Below are 18,612 nucleotides of genomic sequence, written 5' to 3' on the forward strand. Positions count from 1 at the left end.
CATATATATATATATATATATATATATATATATATATATATATATATATATATATATATATATATATATATATATAATCATTCACTTTAATAGGGAGCTTGGTGGACTTTACTAGATTCTTAAACTGTAGCCCTCAAACCGCTAATAAGGTAAAAACCTTTTGTAATGCACGGATATAACTTATTATTTTTTACGTTAAAATAGCTTACTATTTTTTTTTTTCTGTACATTATCCGATCCAATGGCATTGTCTCGGTGCTTTCCAGAGAAAGGCTGGCATCAGCATTCTGCCCATAAACCATGGACCTTTTTTGGACCTTTTTTGAACGTAGTTCCGTCCGAAATAGTACACGAAGTGAATTTGTTGTTGCGCCGGAGGGGAGGGGTGGTTATGGTCGTTGTGGGGGGCTAGGGTGAGTCGGTTAAGTGAATTACACCCAGCGAAGCGAAGAAGACAACTTTGCGGTCTCGACCGTCGGCGGTGCAGCACCGGACGATGTGTTCTAGTTCGTGTTGTTTTGCGTCTGTTCTCTTTTACGCGTCATGCGTCTCTTTTTAGTTTTCTGTAAGAGAAAACTATTGTGCCGGCTTTGTCTGTCCGTCCGCACTTTATTCTGTCCGCACTTTTTTCTGTCCGCACTTTCTCTGTCCGCCCTCAGACCTTAGAAATTGCTGAGGCTAGAGAGCTGCAAATTGGTATGTCGATCATCCACCCTCCAATCTTCAAACATGCCAAATTGCAGAACAGAAAACTCCATTGCGCCAAAGTTACTTCGGAGGATTTTTTACTCGTTTTCTCTTTTTAATTGATCGTCGAGTAATTTTTGGAAGTTAAGATACTCTCATTTCCAGCCAGTGCACCAATGTATTCCCCTCGGTACGCAGGAATTGGGCTGCAACTTTGTGCTTTTCACACCGATAGGAAAGCCTTCTTGTTGGATACATTATATGCAACGCCAAGTCACTCTTTCTCTCTCTCTCCCTTTCCATCATTTGCGGACGAATTCGTGACAGACCTTGAAGAAAGAGGTGCAGTCCTTGGTTACGAATTCGCCGAAAATTTCCTATTGATTTTGCCCATGTCTGTCACCCGAAAAATGTCCTATTGATTTTGCCCATGTCTGTCACCCGAAAAATGATCTATTGATTTTGCCCATGTCTGTCACCCGAAAAATGACCTATGGATTTTGCCCATGTCTGTCACCTGAAAAATGATCTATTGATTTTGCCCATGTCTGTCACCCGAAAAATGATCTATTGATTTTGCCCATGTCTGTCACCTGAAAAATGATCTATTGATTTTGCCCAGGTCTGTCACCCGAAAAACTTCTATTGATTTTGCCCATGTCTGTCACCTGAAATTTATGTATTGATTTTGCCTATGTCTGTCACCCAAAAATTTTTTGCCCATGTCTGTCACCCGAAAAATTTCCATTAATTTGGCCCATATGTGGTACCCGAAAAGTTTCCTATTGATTTTGCCCATGTCTGTCACCCGAAAAATTTCCTATTGATTTTGCCCATGTCTGTCACCTGAAAAATTTCTATTGATTTTGCCTATGTCCATCACACTTGATTTTGTGTAGCACTGAATGACCTCATTGGTCCCAGCGCTAGGCCTTTGGCCTAAATTCTATGTTCCATATTCCATTCCACTTGATTTTTTGACAGATCTCCTACAGGTGACTACGTAAACCAAGATTGTAGAAATGTGTTTTACCTGAGCGAGAGGTTTTGCAGGTGTCTGGCGAAGTCGGAAATGCAGGAGGGGTCTGGGTGTAGAAGGGTGAGGAGGAGGAGGAGAAGGAGGAGGAAGTGAACGAGGATTATCACACGGACACCGGACGTGTTCTTCGATGGGGGAAGGAGGGGGTAGGAAGGGGGTTGGTTGCTGCTGCGTTTTGTCAGGGAGCGTTTGGTTGGCCTGACTGACTTGCCTCCAGTTAACGCCAGTCTGATCCTTCTTGAACTGTGCGCCACACTCTCGCCACTTCGACAAAACCGCCGTCGATACTGCAGTGGGTTTTATATCTACATCTTTTGTGATATACCGATTCCATTTCGCCATGGTTTCGTACTTGTCGTCAGTCGGTTTTTATTTCTGGATGAAGAAGAGGACCAGGTTTCCACGCGCCGAACTTGAAGTATCCTGTGAAATGTAGTGACGCTGGAAGCGCCCCTCTCTGGCAGACATATTAGTACGTTGCATTGTTAGGTGTACGTTAAGGATCTTGGGCTGAATGTAAAATGGGCAGTTTTGTAGAGTTTATTCCTTGGACATTATATTTTTTGAGGTATTTCGTGATGACCAGGAGGGATTTGTTTTAGTTGGATGCATAACAAGATGGTGTTTTTTTTATATCAAAGGTTTTTCAGGTGATTGTATGAAGTGAATACCAAGTGTTGTCTGTGCTTGAATAGAATTTTTCAGTTTGAGTGTAATTTCAATTTGCCTTCGATTGTTCGTGACTTGAACCGGGGTGACTTATCGTGACGTGAGAAGCTGGTTGCAACGTACGTGATTCTAATATCAAGTGAACTGACGCAGTCAGAGATTTGTAGACATTCTGCAGTACGCTCACATTGTTATTTGAAATGATTATACTGTTAAGTGACATTCAAATTTCCTCTTATATGGTGAGCACCGTCTTGTCCTCCGCATGATAGATTTGCATCGAAGCCCGAGTGTCATGGTTGGAGGGGAGGAACCTGCCCACTTGTACTGTGACTGTTGCTCGAACGCCAGTGATGACCACCATTGCGTGCGTTCTTCTGGGCCGTCGTGCCATTGTACCACTGACGACGATGCGTCGTCGCATGCATCCTCGGCGCCCCTGCCTCCCAAGGAACCGCCCCTACTCAGGGAGCCGCCGGCGATGCCCTCCCGCTGCGCTACCCCTCTGCCTTTCAGGGAACCCCCTAAGGCACAATCAGGCAGTACCCCTTTGAAATCCAATGGATGGATGTCGAACAACAACTTGGAGAGTGCCCCTTTCCTCCGGAAGAATGTCAGGAAGACAGAGGAAGCAAGCCGCCGTGCCCCTTCGCTGCCACTCAGAGACCCTCTGTGCCCAACTCGACTACCCGTGCTGGGTCCGACGCCTTGTCAGTGTGATGGGTGCGGTGGGTGCGCGGCTGAAGACGAGGAGTCTATATACGAAGAAGTGGGCGGTTTTCAGTACATTCACAACCCGATACATTACGGCGCCTTTCGTGACGGTGACGACGATGACAGTGACATCCCGTCTGTCCTGAAGGGACCCTCCTGGAGGAAAGAACCGCCGCCTCCCTCGGGTTTGCTAGGGACGAACTCGGTCGTCTTCCCCGGCGCCGTGTTTCCCTTAAGACCTCGCAGCATGGCGCCGAACTTGGGCGTCAGCAGGGTGCTGAAATCTCTGGGCGTGTGTGGGCGGCCACCCTCTCCCTCGACGGAGGTTGAGAATGTGTCGACGTGTTCTTTGGAGGACGACTCGAGCACCCGATGGGTTCGACCTCCAAACCACTCCCAGCCCAAGAAGAGAAGGAGCAAGTCTGCCACCAGAACCAAGGTAAAATTGCTGTTTTGTTGGGCTGACAGGTGTGCTGTCACCGGAACCTATGGATGTCGCTGTTCGTGGGAGTGCTTGTATGTTGCTGTAGTATCCTGTGTGTTGTGCACGTTTCAGTAGTTTGAGGATTATGTGGTATTTCTTGGGAACCTTTTCCAGTACTTTGCCTTGGAGGGATAGATTGATGCTTTCTCTTAGTTTTTCATTTGATTTTTCCTCGTGGGGATGCATTTGCAAATGGTTATTATTGGGAAATATTAAAAAACGAAATAGGCATCGTAAATGCTAGTAATGTAATATATACGAAAGGGATAGTTGAAAATGGAGCATATAGCCTTTGATATAGAACCACATTACCTTCTCCAGATTAGTTACAGATATTGTTAAGTTAGAAAACGCTGTGCGCCCCACATGCACTCAACCAAGAAAAGGATAATTAAAGACAGTGTAAAATCCTGATGGCTTCCGCCTCATTTCTAAGCCGTTATCGAAGGAATTCGATAATGGCTTGGAAATAAAACCGCCGAAGCTATCAGGATTTACACCGTCTTTGCTTCTTCTTTTGAGAGAGATATATAAATCACGTATCAGAGTGATTAAAATCATACCTACACACACCTGCACATACAAACGTGTATATATGTATATATATATATATATATATATATATATATATATATATATATATATATATATATATGTATGTATATGTATGTATATGTATATATATGTATATATATGTATATATATGTATATATATGTATGTATATATATATATATATATATATATATATATATATATATATATATATATATATATATATATATATATATATATTACTACTCGTGTTAAGCTTCAGTTAGACGGGATGGTTTAGATTCCAGATTCTCTCATTTCCAGAGTACAAGATTTCGAAGACAAACAGTCTCTTCTTCATTTGCGTATCGGTACCCGATGGAGAAAAAGACAGTATATATATGTCTTCGAACGCTTATACTTTGGAAGTGAAAGGATCTGGAATCTAAGCCATCCTGTCTTAATAAAGTCTAAGGTAGTAGTATGTATATATATAAATATATATATATATATATATATATATATATATATATATATATATATATATATATATATATATATATACACATACACATATATACACACATTGAAAATCCTGCACCAGAACTAAACTAAGAACGTTGGGAGCAAAGAGATTGAGACGTAATGCAATCTTCGCTGACGCCAAACGATGCTTCATAACAGCAAGGATTTCTTGAAATTGATTTCTTGAAATTGATAGCTAAGGTGAATGACAAAAAACTAGAAAAAAAAGATGCTAAGTCAAGCGCTTCATAATGGTTCCCATGCAGCCCGTTTTCAGTTGTTGTTCATAACTGTTCGAGAGAGGCGATGGCAGAAACATGAGGTCCCTTGAAATTCGAAACGAATTTTCATTACCGTTAACAAGTAAGAAGCATTTTGGATCACTGATACGATTTCGTTTAAGAATATATCACTTCGGTTTTTAGTTTTCTGCAAAAGAAAACTATTGTGCCGGCTTTGTCTGTACGTCCGCACTTTATTCTGTCCGCACTTTTTCTGTCCGCCCTCAGATCTTAAAAACTGCTGAGGCTAGAGGGCTGCAAATTGGTATGTTGATCATCCACCCTCCAGTCATCAGACATGCTAAGTTGCAGCCCTCTAACCTCAGTAGCTTCTATTTTATTCAAGGTTAAAGTTAGCCATAATCGTGCTTCTGAGAACGATATAGGATAAGCCACCACTGGGCCGTGGTTAAAGTTTCATGGGTCGCGTCTCATACTGCATTATACCGAGGCCACCCAAAGATTGATCTATTTTCGGTGGCCTTGATTATACGCTGAAGCGGCTGGACAGAAAACTCGATTGCGCCGAAGAAACTTTGTCGTATTTTTTGTTATTTATAATACTCAATATTAGGCAGTGATTTCATTTTCACGTAGAATGATGACATTCCTGGGGGCAGTGACCCAGGAGCTGCTGATTGTGCCGACATATTTTTACGTCACCATAATTTAGATTTTATGCATAAAACTCGAACTAAATATGTGAGCAAAAAATTAGGTGAAATCTTTAGATATATTGGTGGCATATTCTGTTCCATCAACAGCGGCACAGAATTTCAGATTAAATGAGAATAATCCGATCCAAAAAAATTAGGAAGCAGTTGGGAAAATACTTCAGAACATAAGGATGCATTTTTAGACACTGAAATATTTGATTAAAAACAAAATCTGTTACAAGGTTATACGGTGAATGTAACAATTTAAGATTTTTTGTGCAGTTCAAAGATTGTTTTGATGTAGCTAATTTTGCAAGGATGTCAGTGATTTGTTAATGAAATAGGAAGCATTAATAAGAAAATTATGCAGAGAAAAGTTACTACAAAAAAGAATATGAAATCTTACTGTGATAAAATTTTAAGAGATATCAAAAATAAGGTAGGTTTATTTGGTAGAGTCTGCCAAGGTGCTGTACATTAGTTTAGTATGTGTTAATCTTATTCGTTTTCTGTGAAAAAACTGTTGAGATGGCTATTTGTCTGTCCGTCCGCACTTTTTCTGTCCGCCCTCAGATCTTGAAAACTACTGAGGCTAGAGGGCTGCAAATTGGGATGTTGATCATCCACCCTCCAATCATCAAACATACCAAATTGCAGCCCTCTAGCCTCAGTGGTTTTGATTTTATTTAAGATTAAAGTTAGCCATAGTCGTGCTTGTGGCAACGATATAGGATAAGCCACCACCGGGCCGTGGTTAAAGTAATGCGCTGTAGCAACTGTACAGAAAACTCGACTGCACTGAAGAAACTTCGGCGCATTTCTTACTCATTTCTTACTTATCTATATGTAATGATTAGTCATGAAATACCTCAGATCGATATAAGATAGAAATGTGTCACATTCAGACGCCATGTCTCGACGAGGCAAATGACCAAATCAGATTGCGTTCATCCCACTGATCACGACAAGCTCGTCTGTGGTGTGATTTTCTAAATTTTAACATATTGATCTTCTTAGGAACACCGAACGGGAATAGGAAGACGGAATGGGAATTCAAGGTAAAAGTTGAATATCGTATAATGAGATGCAGTGTTCTTTTTGTCATAGTATTTTTATTGGCCAAACTCCCCCTGTTCTTCATTCCTGTCTATCCAGTACAGAAATGGCACTGGAAGGAGAGACCGGGTTGCGCTGCAACAGAAAGGTGGAAAGCACAGTTACTGTACCTCCATTCACATCATCTTTCTTCCGTCTTGCTATCCTTAACCCTCTCCTAACAATTATTTCGCAGTGCAAGTGTGAGGTTTCCCTTCTGTTACACCTTTCGAACCTACCTTCTCTCAATTTCCTTTCCAGCGCTGAGTGACCCTCAAAAGGTCCCAGTGCTTTGGCCTTTGGGCTAAACTCAGTGTTCCATTCCATTCCTACTTCATGACAAGAGGTAGCCGATGTGTAGAGGAAAGGTCCTGACAGTAACGAGGAAGGATAATGGAAAGCCGTAATAAGTAGTGGAGTAGGATTTATGGCACCGAAAGATTTTGCAAATTTCTCGAAATCAGGTGTGACAGTGTTTATTCCATCTAAGATTCATATGATGCAATCTGAATTCTTCTTAAGATGTCGATAGATAAGTTTGAGTTCATTTTCATGTACATAGGTATTATGCAGTAAAAAAAAAAATACTCGAATAATGGAAACTCATTGTAGTAGCTACTGACCTTGAAATCTGACGTGGCAGTGTAATTACCCTGATCCGTCTATGATTCATATGAAGTAATCTGAATATTCAAAATGTCGACAGATGAGTTTGAGTTCATTTTCGTTTAGATAAGTAGCATGTAATAGAAAGCAAGTAATAAATGCGCTGAGGTTTCTTCGGCGCAATCGAGTTTTCTGTACAGCGTATAATGCTGTATGATACTCTCAGCCGCGGCCCATTAAACTCTCAGCCAAAGCCCGGTTAAGTATATCTTAGTTTAACCAGACCACTGAGCTGATTAACAGCTCTCCTAGGGCTGGCCCGAAGGATTAGATTTATTTTACGTGACCAAGAACCAACTGGTTACCTAGCAACGGGACCTACAACTTATTGTGGAATCCGAACCACATTATGACGAGCAATGGATGGTCTATTACCAGAAGTAAATTCCTGTAATTCTTCATTGGCCGGTCGGAGACTCGAACGCTGGGCGGTGGTGGCCTGTGTTGTTGCACCTATAGCGGTGCCAGACCACGATCATGGCTACCTTTAACCTGAAATAAAATAAAAACTACTGAGGTTAGAGGGCTGCAATTTGATATGTTTGATGACTGGAAAGTGGATGATCGACACACCAATTTGCAGCCCTCTAGCCTCAGTAGCTTTTAAGATCCGAGGGCGGACAGAAAAAGCGCGGACGGACAGACAGATAGCCATCTCAGTAGCTTTTCTTTTTCAGAAAACTCAAAACACCCAAATACAAGAAGCTCTTTGTAGCTATTGGCCTTGATAAATTACCGTATCCTTATTGGGCGTCGAAAATGTTGATCAGCCGGAAAGCTTAACTTTATTTAAAAACATTAAAATATTATTTTGATATTGTTAAAATGTTATGAGAATATTATTAAAATATTACTTTAAAATAAAATACTATTATATTATATTAAAATAATATTAGTTCAGTGTATAGATAAAAATCGGTCGCATCAGACAGCTTGCTGTACAGAACGTACCCACTTACTGTTATGAGAATATTATTAAAATATTACTTTAAAATAAAATACTATTATAATATTTATATTAAAATAATATTAGTTCAGTGTATAGATAAAAATCGGTCGCATCAGACAGCCTGCTGTACAGAACGTACCCACTCACTGATATAAAATAAAAGAAATTAAATCAGAAGAAAAGTAAACGGTAAGAATAGATAAAAAATATATAGAAACAGAAAATAAATCAAACAAAATAAATAAAAATAGTATGTAACGCAGTTAACATTTCGATACCAACCGCCACATACTTGAATGGTTCCATAGTCATAATAGACGTTATATGTACCCGTATACTTACTCACACGTCATATTGAAATTGGAAACGTTGAGTAGTCAACGCATCTGTTCTCGCTCAAAGCGAAAGAAACAGATTGTAAAGTTTTTAGCAATGGTGAGAATCTGCTCTCTTCTCATTGGTTTGGGCTCTGGGATTTATTTGTAGCGCAGTCTTCAAATTTTGGCCTGGCGAAAGCTGGGTTAAGATGCAGTTGGTGGAGTGTCTCTCTCTCTCTCTCTCTCTCTCTCTCTCTCTCTCTCTCTCTCTCTCTCTCTCTCTCTCTCTCTCACACACACAAAGAGGTAGGGGTTGAAACAGTATCGCCGGAAATATTAATTTCTATTAGTCGTGTTTGTAAGGTTCTCTCTCTCTCTCTCTCTCTCTCTCTCTCTCTCTCTCTCTCTCTCTCTCTCTCTCTCTCTCTCTCTCTCTCTCCATGTATATGTATATATTATATATATGTACTTGTATATATGTATATATACATATATATGTGTGTATGTATTTACATATTAATTAACGTGTGTATGTATATATATATATATATATATATATATATATATATATATATATATATATATATATATATATATATATAATGTAAATTAATTATGAATGTATACTATATATATGTGATACCATAGCAAGGTATGCATAAGCAATAACGTGTATTTTTTAATGTCTGTCTTTAATATATACACGTAATGTATGCATGATCTGAGTATATATCATCATCACGTACCACCATCCTCGTCGCCACCTCCGTCTGGGTTTCGTTTTTATCGTAACGGTGAAATAGATTGCTGTCGAGTGACTTCAGTCCCCCCGATATCATGGTCAGAAAGCGGTGGCGGTAACACCACCGTTAGGACTCTTTCCGTGACTCGAGTAGCTTCGGAAAAGCCTGGCTCTGATGGAATTTGCCGGGTGGGTCTTTGACCACGCTGGTTTTTTTCACTGCTTCCTCCTCCTCCTCCTCCTCCTCCTCCTCCACCTCCTCCTCGCTCTTCTGCAAAATGGTGCTGGCAGCAGCGGGAAGACGGAGTCTTATTGATCCTTGGCTGTTCAAAGCGTTTTGAATGCTTGTCTCGTCATTGACGAAGCTTTACATGGTTAGAAATGAGATGGTGAAGGGACAATTAGGGACATCAAAAATAATATCCTCGCATCTATATTCCATTCGTGACATCTCTTCTCTTGTGACATTCTCGCCTTGCTTAGCACTCTTCCGGTGTTCACAAGACGTGGTGGTGCTGTCTTGCTTCCGGTGGGTAGCGTTTTCTATAGTTTAAAAAAAAAAATACGGTAAAATTCAACACTGCGACGATTCACTGAACCGCATCAGATCCCCTTATTACAAATCCGATGAGAAACTTTTCATTCCAGATAACGGAATTTTGTAACTTATTCACTTGGAAATTATTTGAATATACGAACACATACGTACGCACACGCACATATATATGTATATATATACATATAAATATATAAAAATATATTCATGTTAGTTAAAAATTGAATACTGGCTGGGAGCGGTAACCAGTACCACCTGAACACTGCAGGCCTAGGAAGTGCCATTTGCTTAGGATACTGATTTCCTGAGGCGGAAGAGTGCCTTGTCGAGGGTTGTGAACCCCTGGTAAAGGGACACCCTTTTGAGGTCAGTGTTAAAGCTATTTTCAGGTTAGTCAATTTGCTCAGGACTGCTACTGCAATAGTAGTGAAGTGAGTGACAGTGGTTGAGGTACAGCTGTATTCTACCTCAAGTCTGAAGGCGGCCACCAACGTTCGGTTATATCTGCTCAGTTTTGCCTGCACAGTCGGCCTGTCCAGGCAAAACTCACCCCACTAACGTTCAGTTTTGCCTGCGCAGGTATAACTAAACGTTAGTGGGTTCAGTTTTGCCTGCACAGGCATAACTGCGCAGGTGTAACTGAACGTTAGTGGGTTCAGTTTTGCCCTGTGCTGGCTTAACTGTGCAGGTATAACTAAACATTAGTGGGTTCAGTTTTGCCTGCACTTGCATAATTACGCGGGTATAACAGCATTAGTGGCGGCCTGGAGGAGTGCCTGAGGTGGAAGAACCAGATCGAATTGGATGAAAACTGTGAGAAAGGTGGCTGGAGACAAGTGGAGATTTGTGGAAGATAAAACTCAGGAAAGACATGAGTGGCGGAATTTAACAAAGGCTGGGTTACTTTCTGTAAAATGTTATACCGCTTATGCAGCTTTATGGCAGAGTTATCGTGACTTGCAAGTATAGGAGGCTATAGATTTTGAGAATCGGATTCTTTTCGGCACACCCGCAGTCATATTTTGTCGGAGCCATTCTTATTGCGTGGAAGAATTTCTTTTAAGGCTCTGTCGCCCTACTTGTGGTAATGCCATTATGGTGAGGAAACCGTATTAAGATAGTAATCTGCAGTGTTCTAAGAGATGGGAGACTGTGCCCAACAAGTCCCGGGAACGCTGCCATCTCTTGAAGCGAGATCTGGCCGTTGATTTTGATTAGGCTTGGCTCTACAGTAGTTCCACGTTTACAGAGGGTTCAGAATAGATCCAAATAACACTGGTGTTACTTGTTATAAATGTGAGATCCTCTCACGTACAATATATATATATATATATATATATATATATATATATATATATATATATATATATAATTTATGTATGTATATACTCTATATATTTTTTGACGATGTATTACAAATATATATATTATATTTTTTTGAAAGTACTAATGCTCACGTGGCTTCCACGGTTTAATAGTAAGACCACAAATACTTCAGCACTTGGCCATATTTATTCAGCCAAGAATTCATCTTTGTAGACTGGACGAATTGCCGGAGATATTAGGGGTTGAGCCAGTAAATTGTGGAAGCCACATGTGCGCTAGCGCTTGCAGAAAATGTGGGGGAGACTGTGCCTGAAAAGCTTGCATACAAATATCATATTATATATTACATATATATATATATATATATATACATATGAAATTTTTTATCACACTGTGATTTATATACAATAATGAAGCTACAAATGTCGCTTAATATCAAATTCACGCTTCCTCGGGAATATCTCCGATGGAGAATTGTCGCCGAAGGGGAATTTATATAAGTGATAAATGAATTGGTATCGTCGGGACACGAACCCTTGACACGAAACCTATTCAGCGACTCCAGTAGACGCTGCCCACTGCGCTATCAAGAGAGGTATAAGTCTTTGCCGAATCTGCTGTACTGTTTTTACCCGTCGTGAGCGGGGAAATGTACTTAGCCTCGGCAATTGACATTAAGCGACATTTGTAGCTTCATGATTTATTTCTTAATACGTGAGTATGTACTTACGCATGTATGTATTCACTTGTTTCCATTGAATAGTAGAAGTCCCAGTGTCTTCATTTGTAGTTTGTTTTTTAATGAGAAAATAACATTCTTGTACTTCGTCCATAGAAGTTCATGTTTTGCTTCAAACTTTCCTGGAGGTTCGTTTGAAAGTTAGGATGGTTCAAGTGTTTTCGTCACTTCCTCTTTTTATTCACTCGTCATTTATTTTATCGCTCTGAACACTGAACTCTCTCTTCCCCAAACATTGCCTCACACAGAATGAAATGAGTAAATTGCATCATAGCCCCGGGTTGAGAATTCCTGAGACGTATGCTAGTATTGCACCAGCCCCGGTTTTTTTGCCATGCCCCTAGATTAGGTTAGGTTAGGTTAGAGGTTAGGTTACGTTACGTTACTTTACGTTACGCTAAGTTGAGTTAGATTAGGTTAGAGTATGTTGTGTAATTTGGGTGTGGGAAACATAATAAGATTATTTTCAAGAAAATTCTGTGGTTAGTTTTTAAGATATGGCGTCCCGCTTTTTTCAGGGAAAGGTCCCAGTACTCGGTTACATCTCGGGAAATTGCGCACCGGGTTTGGGGCGCAAAAGGACTTGAATAATTTCAGTTTATGAACTTTTCTCATCAGTTGATGTTTGTCCCTCTACTTTCATCATTCATTTTACCAGTGGCGTGCTACATTTCCAACCGGTCTTATGTGAAATACCATTTTGCCTCGTCGCTTCCTATTCAGTCTTTTCGTTCATTTCATATACTTTCGAGATGTTACTGCTTCTTGAGTGCGTTCTAAAGCTTTTATTAGTGTGCTTGTGATGGAACTAACTCATCTGCCAACATGAATGAACCCATTTTAATGTACAAAACTTAATGCCACGTTGTTCGAAAGTTCGTTCCTTCTAATACTAATCCTATTTCAGTTACAGTTGCCAACCAGTAAGTATATTTCTTTTCTCGTTTTCACCAGATTTCTTGCCACGAATGACAGAAGTGTAAATTACACAAGAGTATCTATAAGAGCCCTTCTCAAGGCGGCTTTATACAGCAGCGAGCCCTTCGTTGGGTGAGTCGGTAGAGCTTCGGACTGTCACTCGATGGGCCGGAGTTCAATTCCCCGACCGGCTGATGAAGAGCTAGAGGAATTTATTTCTGGCGATAGAAATTCATTTCTCGCTATAACGTGGTTCGGATTCCACAATAAGCTGTAGGTCCCGTTGCCAAGTAACCAATTGGTTCTTAGCCACGTAAAGGAACGAAGGAACGGCTGTTTTTAAGCACTTGCCAGCTGTACGTGTACTGTTTGTATTTTCTTGTTTCAGTGGCCGAGGTTCGATTTATTTGTGACATTTCCTAGCGTTTTGGTACTGCAGGTTATAGGGAGTAACTGTTAAGTTGCTCTCTAGTAATAAGTCGGGTGAAAAAAAATGGCAAGGTTATAAGATGTAAATACACGGAGTTCTAAGTTGTAACATTTAGGTGTAAAGTTATAACAAATAGAATTATTCAAGCGAAGCAGATTTGTGGCATAGACGTTAAATTTTTAAGAAATAAAAAAACTATCACAATAACATTTACTTCAGTTGCATCTAATTTTAATATATTTAAATATCTATCGTTTTGTTTTTTAGGGAGTATTTTCCATTGACTGCAGATATTACACTCTTATTTTAAACAGAGAGCTAAACAAGAGACAGAGGACAGTTTTCTTAAATTTGGCCTACCGAAGAGAATGCGCTGAACCTAATAATTATAGTATTAAATTTTACATTAGGCATAATAAAGAATATACAATTTCAGTAGTGACTAACACTTCTCTCTCTCTCTCTCTCTCTCTCTCTCTCTCTCTCTCTCTCTCTCTCTCTCTCTCTCTCTCTCTCTCTCTCTCTCTCTCAAGTATGATGAATGCTTCTTACACCAGAGAATGAAAAGTGTCATAATAGCAACTGTTAATGACGAAAGTCAGTTATTCTTTCGCTGTAGGTTGTTTATAAATTGACTTTAACGATGAACAAGTAAGAAAAAGCGCAGCAGTTTCTTCGGCGCAATCAAGTTTTCTGTCCAGCGTATAATGCTGTATGAAACCCTCAGCCACGGCCCGATGGTGGACTGTCTTGTTGCCACCTATAGTGCTGCCAGACGCACGACCACGGTTAACTTTAACCTTAAATAAATTAAAAACTACTGAGGCTAGAGAGCTGCAATTTTGTATGTTTGATGATTAGAGGGTGGATGATTAACGTACCAATTAGCAGCCCTCTAGCACCAGTAGTTTTTAAGACCCGAGGGGGGACAGAAAAAGTGCGGTCGGACAGACAGATAGCCATCTCAATAGTTTTCTTTTACAGAAAGCTATAAAAAGTAAACTACCCCTCCATTCCTCTCTCACAGGACAGGTACCTGCATAAACTTTTTTGGGGGGAAATTATGCGAAAACTTCGGCTGTTTTTCCAGGGTTGAAAAAAAAAAGGGGGGTTGTAAGGCTGCGGCGCCCCTCGAGGAAGTATGTGAGAATTTTACAGTCATTGTTTGAGCAATTGCCCCAAGCAAATGTGGCTGTAAATATTCTCAAGATTTAGTTTTGTGAAACGGCAGTAGATTGTGAGGGGAAAATAAAGTGTTTTTTTTTTCTCATTCATGAGGCCCCGTTGGGGGGGCCGGGGGTAGCTCAGTCAGTGCACCTCACGCGCTGTGCACTGTAGGCTTTACTTAAGGTTCTTTGCAGCGTCCCTTCGGGCCCTAGCTGCAACCCTTTTCGTTCATTTTACTGTACCTCCTTTAATATTCTTTCTTCCATCTTACTTTCCACCCTCTTCTAACAGCTGTTTAGTAGGTCCTCGACCAGTTAATTCTTATTCCAGTGGGTTGAGACCAGTTTTCAGGTATTCTCTCTCTCTCTCTCTCTCTCTCTCTCTCTCTCTCTCTCTCTCTCTCTCTCTCTCTCTCAGAGGAATTGCAGGCAACGTTCGACGTAGACACGAGACAAAAAAATCGACTTGTGTATATCCTGTGTTTGCTTCAGATTATTCAAGTATCAACATTCAGCGTGTTCAAAGCATTGTCGGGCCGAGCCACGCCGAGTGTGCAGAGAAAGGTCCGCACTGCTCTAGAGATTTAAACTGGGCATTGCAATATTCCTCAAATTTTTGGAAGGCAAGCGGCTTAAAATCTACGGAAGACTACCGCCAATGTGTATGGCTATATCCATGCTTATTGCCACCTCGTGTTTTTTCCTTTTTCAACCACCTCCCTTTTAGGTTTTCTGTCCGTCCGCACTTCTTCTGTCCGCCCTCAGATCTTAAAAACTAAAGAGGCCAAAGGGCTGCAAATTGGTATGCTGATGACCCACCCTCCAATCACCAAACATACCAAATTACAGCCCTCTAGCCTCAGTAGTTTTTATTTTGTTTGAGGTTAAAGTTAGCCATGATCGTTCCTCTGGCACCGCTATAGGTACCAACAACACAGTCCACCACCGGACCGTGGCTGAGTTTCATGTTCCGCGGCTAAGAGCTTCGTGAGCCGTGTCTGAAAGTTTCATACACGCTATACAGAAAACTCGATTACTCCGAAGAAACTTCGGCGCAGTTTTTACTTGTTTATCATTTGTATTTCATGATCATTGAAAGGATTTTTAGAATCGTAATGTTCAGAGTAAGACCTGAAAAAATAAAAGTGGTAATAGTCTGGTGATTCTGGCATTTCCTTGACCTTGAGAGAGAGAGAGAGAGAGAGAGAGAGAGAGAGAGAGAGAGAGAGAGAGAGAGAGACTTTGTGTGTGAAAGGGAAGCCTATTAGAGACAACGTAACTCTTGACAAATCCGGAGACCTGCGACTTAACAGGTAGACGAACATTTCGTTCTTTGTCTTCTTGTGAAGCTTCCGTTTTCTTTTTCCGAGATTTGTGCTGTGAAACATAGCGGCAGTAAAAATAGTTTACACGACTGTTTTAGAGCTCCTGGCTAAAAATGACGTTTGTGTTGAAGGAGGCCGGTTGCTGTCTTCCGAGTGATTTTGCTTGTTTCATGCATTTGCGCTTTCTCGTATCTCCTAAATACTATCAGTTCGTAAATAACTGATGCCAGTCGTGCACCACTGAAGGGAAATGTGGTTTTCACTCACGTGAATGTTAGCATCGGAATCAAAACTAAATTCGCTCTTAGATATTCTCTGGTAATATGAAACGGTACTGATAGAACAGTCGTGTCCTTTTTTTTATCAGATTCCTTGACATTTTCCCAGCGTGAAGAGTCGACGATACTTTTTCTTCCTTTGAAAATAGAGAAATGAATTTGTAGCCTCTGAATCAGTACAGAATGTCTGACTTGTAGCCTCTGAATCAGTACAGAATGTCTGCGACTTGGTAAAAGCGTCGGCTGCCGACTGTGAACTGACACCGGTCTTCTTTCTAGGTGACATTCTCATTCGGTGAGGCATTATTTTCCCCCTATATTTTACGACTCCTCACAGTATTCTGAACTTTGTACAGAATGTGGGTCATTGTTGAAGCGTCCGTGCAGTTGGACGGTAGCGGCGAGAGTAATAGAATTGTATGTAACCTGCCAACTTCTTCATGAGCAGATGCCCACGTTGCACTTTTGTTATACTTGTGGATATAGAGATGGTTATTCATCACCATTCATAAGATTTCCACGCATTATGCCCGTAGGAGGGCAGTGCCGTCAATGCACCTCATGCGGTGCACTGTAGGCATTGCTAAAAGTTCTTTGCAGCGTGCCTTCCGTAGGCCCGTAGCTGTGACCCCTTTCATTCCTTTTACAGTACCTCCTTTCATATTCTCTTTCTTCCATCTTACTTTCCAGCCCCTCCTAACAATTGATTCATATGCAACTGCGAGGTTTTCCTCCTGTTACGCCTTTCAAGCCTTTTACTGTCGACTGTCAATATCCGTTTCAGCGCTGAATGACCTCATAGGTCTCAGTGCTTGGCCTTTGGCTAAATTCTGTAATTCAGTTCAATTCTGTCATTCAATTCCACGCATTCTGTGCACGCCTTACGCTGCGGTAATTTCGGTTTTACGCTTTATATCGTGAAAAGTTTTATTTTGAAATCAGTCGTTCTTTGCAAACTACCAATTATTCACATACACGAAATTTTTTTCACCTCCGATACTCGATAATTGCAGGACGTTTATATTTCATATTTTTTCGCTGCTTAATGAGAATAATTAGTGGGGGTTATTATCACATTTTTTTTCTGCCGAATATTTTTTTTTTTTTTTTTTTTTTGACTGCAGTTATATGTACTAATTTTTAGTTTTCTGAAGAGAAAACTGTTGTGCCGGCTTTGTCTGTCCGTCCGCACTTTTTCTCTCCGCCCAGGTCATAAAATCTACAGAAGCTAGACGGCTGCAAATTGGTGTGTCGAGCATCCACCCTCCATTCATCAAACATACCAAATTTCAGCCCTCTAGCCCCAGTAGTTTTTATTTAAGGTTATAGTTAGCCATGATCGTGCGTCTGGCATCGATATAGGCCAGTTTCATGGTCCGCGGCCTCATACAGCATTATACGCTGTACAGAAAACTCGATTGCGCCGAAGTTCATTTTTTACTTGTTTTTCAATGGGTCTAAGTAAGTAAGTAAGTATAGCTTAGTTTTACCAGACCACTGAGCTGATTAACAGCTCTCCTAGGGCTGGCCCGAAAGATTACACTTATTTTACGTGGCTAAGAACCAATTGGTTACTTAGCAACGGGACCTACAGCTTATTGTGGAATCCGAACCACATTATAGCGAGAAATGAATTTCTATCACCAGAAATAAATTCCTCTAACTCTTAATCAGCCGGCGGCGGGAATCGAACTCCGGCCCATCGAATGACGGTCTGAAGCTCAACCAACTCGGCCAACAAAGGGCTTCAATGGGTCTACGAATCTGCCATACTGTAGAGGGCATTTTGATCTCGTTATCGGACTTACAAACCACTGTGTAATTTCACTTGGGATCTAATATTTTCTTACGTTGACTAAGTGATATATGGTTAATTACGGTTGGTCACTGATTGTGTTTATAAGAAAAAAATTTTTATGCCGTGTTTATAACTGTCCCATATAGTGGCTATTTATAGTTTCTCGCAAATTTGAATGAGTTCTGGAATTGTGGCATAAATAACGGTCAACACAGAAAGAGATAGTTTTAGATTTTAAAAAAGATTTTTCGACTAGTGTACGTAACTCTCAAAGAAAAATCTCCAAAAAATAAGAGAGCAGTTTCGGTTTAAATGAAACTCCTCCTTCTCTCAAAATTCCGTTTGTTTCTGTAAACGATCTAAAGCTTTCTGTAAACTTTTTTTGTGTCGAAACTAACTGGGAAGCAAACACAATCGTTGCAGCAGTCACATCCGTCATGTAGTCGGTTCGAGATTCAGTAAAAGAGAAAGAGTGCGATTTGTGTTTTGTTCAGAATGATTTGCGGGAAAGTCACTTATTATTTTATGATTAAGAAGAGTGATATAGTGTTAGCAAAGATCGAATGTAAGATAATGGGGTCTTTCCACGCCGGAGTTCGGAAATAGAATGGGCCGTAACAAAGCATGAAAGGAGAGCGCATCAAATCGATTCACTTGCCTCAGTAACCAGTGTCCTTCTGTGTGTATGTGTGTGTGTTTGTGTCTTGCTGGTATCAAAAG

At 40.5% G+C, this 18,612-nt stretch overlaps 1 protein-coding gene across 25 annotated transcripts in view; it reads left to right on the plus strand.

Annotated features, from left to right (window-relative positions):
* The window catches only part of LOC136855727 (tight junction protein ZO-1-like), a 409,885-nt gene that overhangs the window by 98,894 nt on the left and 292,379 nt on the right, over nucleotides 1–18,612 (plus strand). Inside the window, exon 1 of one of the 25 annotated variants that reach the window (XM_067133065.1) lies at nucleotides 1,927–3,548. The exons of the other annotated variants lie outside the window; for them this stretch is intronic. Within the exon in view, the coding sequence (XP_066989166.1) occupies nucleotides 2,661–3,548 (888 nt within the window). The 5' untranslated portion in view covers nucleotides 1,927–2,660. Of the gene's footprint in view, nucleotides 1–1,926; nucleotides 3,549–18,612 lie in introns of those variants that run through there. 25 annotated transcript variants of the gene reach the window in all.

The sequence above is a fragment of the Macrobrachium rosenbergii genome, chromosome 32 (assembly GCF_040412425.1).
Source record: "Macrobrachium rosenbergii isolate ZJJX-2024 chromosome 32, ASM4041242v1, whole genome shotgun sequence".
In the NCBI taxonomy this organism is placed as follows: Eukaryota; Metazoa; Arthropoda; class Malacostraca; order Decapoda; family Palaemonidae; genus Macrobrachium; species Macrobrachium rosenbergii.